Raw genomic sequence first — 8,094 nt, 5'->3', positions numbered from 1 at the left:
AATAGTGTCAAAATTATTTATTGTTATTCATTTATTTTGTACAAATGTCATAAAAATAGAAAATAATTATTTTTTTAAAAAATAAAAACTATTTTTCAAAATTAATTGAGCCCTAAAATATTTAGCAAATCAATAAAAAACTTTAATTTTATAATATTGACATTACCTTTCTTGATTTTTAAATATAGGAGGATTTTCTGGGGAGTTGAAATTCCAGTTGCCAAGATTGACGGGATTCTCTGTTTATTTATTTAAATTTTAAATTTATTATTATTATTTTTTAAAAAGTATGGGATTGCACAGAGGAAGGTTCTCCTCAGCTTCAGCCTGGCCACTAATCAAAGTTAAAGAGTTGTGAGCACGTCGGTTTTCATTAAATAAAGTCAAATCCCTGGAAAGTGTGTGTTCTAATAATTAAGGAAACTCAAATTTTAATTTTTTATTGCAAAAAAATTATTATTATTTGTTGTCGACGAGAGACTTATGCTGAACTTAAATTACATCGTGTGAGCTAATCCATCTTGCATCTCATATTTCTTCGTGCCATTCGTAAGATTTGAATCGAAAAATTTTATTGTCATTCAAAAGTAAGAAATCACAAAGTATTTTTCTCGATTCAAAGACAGCCGATTAGAAAAAAAAAATGATAAATCATTAATTAATCTTGTGTATAATATATGATTCATTTGTTGTTAGATCAAAAATTTATGACGCTTCAAAGTTTATGAATCCAATGTCACAATTAGCAAAAATTTCTATACATGTGTTCAATTTTTTTTTTTTGCCATCTAAAATGTTGGATAGTTAGATTAGGTCTTTTTAATTTTTCAAGTATGTCTCAATGCTCAAAAATTCATTGGACTTGAAAATTAAAGAAACGGCGGATGCATTTTATGCTTAGATTTTAATTATGAGAGTTAAATTATAGAATTTTAGCATAAGAAACTTTAATAGCATATTAAAGAATTGATGTGTGTAAAAGTTTGATATATTATGCGAACGTAAATTATTGAATAATTTTGTCTTTGTTTACTGTAACGATACAAGAAAATAAAATATCTTTTATAGAGGAATATAACAATTAAAAAGAAGAAAGACCGTGTCATTGACAAATACTATGTTAAAATTGGTTTTCCTCTAATGGATATTGAACGTGGTTATTGGTTGAAAAACATAATTTGGAATCTCACTTGGGCAACCTAGAGGTCCGGAGTAGTTTGAACATTGCGTGCTTACATCCCCTTAAATAATCATTCTCACTCTCCTTTTATAAGATCCCACGTTATGATTCTAATGATCATAGACGTATAAGAATAAGTCTGATTTATAAGAGTACTCAACTGGTGTACAAAGTCGAGAAATTTATGTCATTTGAAAGTGTATATTACTTAGTCAAAATTTGTTAAACTTGCTAGGTTTTCGTGATGAATCTGAAACTAAGTTAAATACTTATATCCTAATGAGTTTGCCCTTTACACTTTTTATTGCTATTTGCACCTTATACTATTTTTATGTATTTGTTTACACTAATTTAAAATTTCTTTTTATAGTTTAAGCGTTTCTTTTATTTTTTCCCATTCGATTGTTGCAAAAGAGCCTAAAATAGTAAATTGAGAAATTTTAAACCTTGAAGTGTGAGAGAATAAATGAAAATCATGGAACAAGAATTCATAATTATTCAATAATATGATTAGCATGCTTTTGATTTTGAATTTAATTTTAGCATTTGAGCTATGAATGTGATTTTAAATTTGTAATTTATTCTAAAAATATTCTTAAAATATTGTAGAATGTTTATGGCAACAACTCTAAAAGTAGGTTTTTGCATAATTAAATTTGAAAATACTTAATCCTTGTTTATTTTATTTTATGGGATAATTTGGTCATTTTCCTTTTAAATGAACAATTTTTTTTTTTAAAAAACTATTATATACTTACACAATTATTATTTTTGTAACCCTAAATCATTTGTTTTTTAATCAAAATATAACATCAGAAAATACTGTTATTAGACATAAAGATGAGCCATTTATGTCAACTGAAAATGCATACAGCTTAGTTTAAATAGGTTAAACACAATAGATTTTTGTGGTAAACCTAATAAGCTGAGTTATACTTTACATTTTTTCTTTTATTTGCACTTTGCACCATTTTTGCCCTTTTTTCAATTGTTTTTTATAGTTTAAGTGTTTCTTATTTTTTTACTTTTCTCCAATTCAGGTTGCAAAAAAAGTTAAAATAATAAATTGAGAAATTTTAAATCTCGAAATGTGAGTGAATAAATGAAAATCACATCACAAGAATTCGTAATTATACAATGATATGATTCGCATGCTTTTGATCTTGAATTTAATTTCTAGCATTTGAATTATGAATGTAATTTTAAATTTGTAATTTATTTTAAAAATATTTTGAAAATATTATAAAGTATTTAAACAAATCATTATTTATTGACCTCTACATATTGATTTATTCACCCTGTTCCTTTGCTGAGTCAACATTCGTACTTGGTCTAATTATATTGGCATAAAATTACTGTACATTTTTCTTGAAAATTTACTAGGATATTCTCACTTTTACACAACGAACAAAGCATTGAATAATTATTATAGTGGGCCGTAAAGTCTTTTCAAATACCATCAACGGAAAAAATTATCACATTAAAAATAAAAAAATAAAAAAATAAAGATAAATAGCTTGGCTTTTGGATAATCCCTACCCTCCGAATTTTGTTAGGTCAAACAATAAATAAAATCGAATCAAAAGTAACAGAAGTATGGGACAAAGTAAAACAAACAAATGGGTTTTATAGGAATTTAGGATTTTGATTTTTAAGAGACAGAAGAAAACGTTTTCCTCTAGAAGTTCTTCAGTTTTTATCTGGATCACAGCCGTCTCTCCGCACGTCACTATATAGCCCTTGTGGTATTTTTGTAGAACACAGACCGCCAGCACCCTTTTTTGATATTTTCTGTGCGCCGTAGAAAGTCCCTTTCAGTTTCAACGACGACTCGCTCGAAGGCTTATCCTTCCTGTGAGCAAACCCTAGAACGCGTTGTCGTACCAACTCTCCCTCTATCTCTTATCTGATCCCTTTTATTTAATTTTTTTTTTGCAATTATTGAGGCACAGGGCGGGTCTAGGGAGAGAGAGAGGGGGAGGAGCAAAGGTTGGGGATTTTTGGTTTTGCTCTTGCCGAATACATGGGTGGTTTCAATACTGGGTTTTAATTTTTCTGGGTCTCTGCTTTGAGAGGTTTTTGTTCTTGTTTAGATTTGATTTTGCTTTTTGGAGTGATTTGGGAAATGGGTTTTGCAATATCGGATGAATTCTTAGGTACTTTTGCGCCAATCGTGGTGTATTGGGTGTATTCCGGGATGTATGTTCTGTTGGGGGTTTTTGAGAATTATAGATTGCATACCAGGAAGGAGGAAGATGATAAGAATTTGGTTTCGAAGAGCACTGTAGTCAGGGGCGTTCTTCTTCAGCAGATGATTCAAGCTGTCGTCGCAATCATCTTGTTCACCGTACGTATATGTTAAAGTTCATTTTTTTTAAATAATTATTTTTATGAAAAATTATATATATTTTTTGTATTATTTTGTTGGAGTAATATTTGGGTCTATGGGTCTATGCCAGAGATTTATGTCATTCTTTTTTGTTTTCCAAGTCGATTCTCTTCTTGTCTAACTCACTTCCTTTTTTCTTTGTGAGTTTCGGGAATATCCCCATTCATAGGTCCGAGATCCACATCTATGAATTGAAAGGTCCGAATGATCAACTCTGCAATCAGTTGTTAGAATCAATAGGTCTTCAAATCGTTCATTTGAAAAAATTATTGTGCTGTTGACTCGTCCTTCTTCAGAGTTTAGATTTCCAACCAGCCAACCCTAGAATTTAAAACCACTGGTCACGCACATAGGTAGCTTGTCTTTCTTAGATGTGTATTAATGTCTTTCTATGCAAAGAAAATATTAAATTGAAGTGCATCAGATATGGTTGTTTTATATCCAAAAGGAAAGATAAAAAACTTAATGCTGTATTTTGAAGCAAGGATTTCAGGTTGAAGACTTTGAAGAAATATTATACAAATTTGTATTGATCTTTGTCTACTATCGTATAAATCAAATTCTAAAGTCTTAGCTCATAGAGTTTTAAGTTTCTAAACATAAGGTAGTGATTTTTCCAAAATATTTTAATTAATTAATAAAAATTAAAATTTTTTTTTTTTGTGGTGTTTGGGGGGGTGGGGGGGGCAGGGGGTAGAAGGTTTAGAGATAGAGAGAGAATTGACATGCATGCAATATGCGCCTGTTCGCACGTGCGCACACAGGGATGGTCAAATTGAGAATTGACATCATGCCCTTCCTAGACCCCAATGGTGTTGGGAGCTTTATGAATTGGGTGTTACATCATATATTATGGGCCAGTGAGATGGACTATGATTAGTTTGAGCTTTATGATTTGTGTGGATTTTGATGAAACTCGATACAATTTCAATTGTATTTTGTTCAAATCCATACATTCAAATAAAAAATTTAAACTCCAAATTTCCGAAAATAATACTAGTGATTTTTTCATTTTTTTTTCTTCTTCAAAAAATAAACAATGGGGGAGGGGTTTGGTTAGGGAGATATACAGGCTAGCGGAGGATACTATGATTAGTTTGCCCCATTGTTATTGAAGGATCTTGGTTCAACTTAAACGGGCCATAAATTTTGTAGGAAAATTTATCCTTCGTGAATAAAAGGGAGGGTGGGGGTTAGGAAGCAACTTTACCAAGAACCTTTTTGCTAGTTCTTAGCAAGGTGCCATGGCACTCCATGCCTATGCAAATTTAACTGTAAATTATTCTGTGAAGTTGCTTGGCATGTTTGCATGGTATAAATGTTTGACACAAGGAGATATGAATGTGGGTAGGATTTTGAGTCACCAATGATCAGTACGAGGATATGGAAAGCTAATTTGTCGTGCTCTTGGGCTTGTTCTATTGGATTGATGCAAATATCCTTAAATTCCAATATAAAATTTGTGACTTTGCTGAGTATGGTCTAAGATGCCTCTAGTCGAGCACTTGTACACATCTTGTTGAACTAACCACTGGAGTTTTGATGGTTTGCATTTAAAATTTCTGTGAGAAAAAGAACTTGTTAAGAAATGTGAATGTGTATTGCTCCCGTAAATGTTCAATGTGGTGTACGATTTTAGATGCGTTGTTAGTTCACCATCTCAAATAGTGAATGTGAACTTGCATATTGATTGTGCTATAGAGGGGGGGTACTCAGTTGAAAGTTGGAAGTTAAGAGCTTTGATTTGAATTTATGCTTAGAATTGGTAAAGGGATCAATCATCACTAGGATGAGTGACTTTGTAGAAGAAGCACAAGGTTGCTTTCATTTGTTTTGAGATTTACTTGGTCCAATTCATGAAGGAATTATCGTGTCGATCATGATGCCTTAAGAGCATGTAAAGACATTTCATTTAGTCATGGTAGCATGCAGCAATCTGTTTATTGTTTGTTTTTAATTTGTGCTCTTTGTATCCTATGGCCTATGCATTTGGAAATGTAAAGGCATGAAAGATAATGATCATTGGTGGTGTGAGTCTGGTGCCTGTGACTGAGTGATGATTAGTTTGCTTGTTCATGACATAATCTGAAAGCAAGAACCACTGGGTGAAATCAGAAAGCCTAGCAAGGTAGCTTGCTACTAAGCCTATTAAGGCTGCTTACCAAGATTATCAAAGCAGCAAAAATGGCGGTGAGCCTAGCTTTAGTGACAAAAGGGATATTATTAGTTTGTTGATTTGTGAATGAAAGAGGAGACTTGATTGTTTTGTTTTACTGTGAAGCAATGGAGTTATCAACATGGAGATGTTGGCTATCATTGCCAGTCATTTTCTTGGATTGATTTTGTTCCATTGTAGTTTGTGTACTAGGAAGATATATAGTGATTATGATTATGTGGATATGGATATGGTTCAAGTTTGGGATTTTGAAAAGTTGCCACCAAATGGAAGCTTGACACATTTTACCAATGTTTTGGAATGGTTGAACAGTGTTAAATGAATAATCTGGAAATAGTTATCTGCTGATAATTGTGTTCATATTGCTTGTTTTGATAATTTTTGTCATGCCTTAGTTGTTTTTGTCCATTCTGATTGCTTCTATTGGTGGTTTTGGTATTTGTATCCTCAAGTGGGTCAAGATTCCAACTTAAAAAGCAAAGATTTGCCCTTTGACACTGAGTAGTTTTTTTTTAAAACTTTTCTAGGAAAATATTAAAATTGTAATTGTATAAAATTAATAGAAATTTATGAAAATTAATGCACGCATAGTCATGCGAGACATTCTCTCAAGGATTTATATGTAATATATGCATACATGTAATTATGTACACTTACATATATATATATATATATATATATATATTAATGAAGGGAATCAATATACTATTTTATTTTTAAATCAAGCTATGCTATTTCTGTATGTTAGGATGTTGAACAACATACTCATAAAGAATCCTATTTATTTAGAATTTCATGTGGGATTAGTAGCTATTTATAAAAATGAAGAATTTTGTACATTGTTCCTATCTTACTGGCAGAATAGAATGTCAAATGAGGCAATTTGTGTTCAATGGTTGCCTTCCCATAAATAAATATCATCCGAGTATCCTGTTTTGAGGATACTAACAGAGTAGGCATCGAGATCTTTTTGTTCTCAAACAAATGAATTGTTGGAAAATCCATCACTCTATAATTACAAAACCTTGACACCAAAAATATCAGCACAAAGAGAATTATGTGAAAAATTTAGTCCAGTCCAAACAAAGTTCCATAAGAACCAACTAGTGTGGAAAAGTGTTGATCTGGCACTTGCATGGATAACCAACTTTCAAGGGTAAATGTGAGAACCGTAAATGGAATTATTTGCGGAAACTCCCATTTATATTTATAAGGTATGAATGTATACTGAGCCGTGATCTGTCTATAATAATATGCTGAATCATGATTATTTGACATGGTTTGTTGGTTTCTGATTCAGTCTTGTTTGTTTACAGGTGACTGGAAATGATGATGGGGCTGCTGTAGGTCTCCAACCTTCCCTCGTTGTTCTGGCACGACAAATCCTTACTGCAATGCTGGTTTTAGACACCTGGCAATATTTCATGCATAGATACATGCATCATAATAAGTTCTTATATCGACACATCCATTCACTGCACCACCGGCTTGTTGTGCCCTATGCTTTTGGAGCCCTGTACAACCACCCTCTGGAAGGGCTTCTCCTCGACACAATTGGTGGGGCTCTATCTTTCCTCCTCTCGGGAATGTCTCCACGGGCCTCCATCTTCTTCTTCTCCTTTGCCACGATCAAAACGGTGGATGATCACTGCGGGCTATGGCTTCCCGGGAATCTCTTCCACGTGTTCTTTAAAAACAACACGGCTTACCATGATGTCCACCATCAGCTTTATGGTAGCAAGTACAACTTTTCGCAGCCCTTCTTTGTTTTGTGGGACAGAATCCTAGGAACCTACATGCCTTACTCGCTTGAGAAGAGAGCAGGTGGTGGTTTTGAAGTCCGGCCGACTAGAGATTGCAAGGACGACTGACTACATGGTGTACATATCCACTTGTCACCCAAAAAACAAAAAAAAGTTTCTTCCACTGCTGCTTCCCCTACCTCCCCCTGTACGCCAAATTGCTAATATTATTTGTAGATATGGTTGTTGTACCTTTTGATTTCTTTTTGTTTATATAAATTTTGAATAACCCATGAACTCAGGTGTATTCATGGCACTTGTTTTTAGCAGGTATTGATTTGTTTTGAGGTTTTGAAAACCTTCTCTGCTTCTCAGTTCACTTATTAGTCCAAATTGTTTTGAGAGATTTTTTTGGGTCTGTGGTGTCTCTGCCTAATAATCTTTCTATGGTCAACATTAAGCACCTAAGGGCAGAGCCTTCGGCTGTATTGGTTCTTCCCCCGTCAACATTGACATGGACCCTCTTCCCCATCGCAACTGTGTTATACCTGACAGGATTTGCAGGGCGCACGAGCTACCATATGGTGTGTAAGATTTTCAAAATTTT

General features: G+C 33.0%; 1 protein-coding gene across 1 annotated transcript; it reads left to right on the top strand.

Annotated features, from left to right (window-relative positions):
• The first annotated feature begins 2,734 nt into the window (after positions 1-2,734).
• On the top strand, positions 2,735-7,845 carry LOC131144107 (sphinganine C4-monooxygenase 1-like). Its single transcript, XM_058092498.1, has 2 exons — positions 2,735-3,527; positions 7,062-7,845. The coding sequence occupies exons 1-2, from the start codon at positions 3,306-3,308 to the stop codon at positions 7,614-7,616; spliced, it is 777 nt and encodes a 258-aa protein (XP_057948481.1). The 5' UTR covers positions 2,735-3,305; the 3' UTR covers positions 7,617-7,845.
• The last annotated feature ends 249 nt before the right edge of the window (positions 7,846-8,094 follow it).

This window comes from Malania oleifera, chromosome 12 (genome assembly GCF_029873635.1).
Source record: "Malania oleifera isolate guangnan ecotype guangnan chromosome 12, ASM2987363v1, whole genome shotgun sequence".
Lineage (NCBI taxonomy): Eukaryota > Viridiplantae > Streptophyta > Magnoliopsida > Santalales > Ximeniaceae > Malania > Malania oleifera.
Note: the sequence above shows the minus strand (reverse complement) of the source record. Positions and strands in the feature narration are given on the sequence as shown.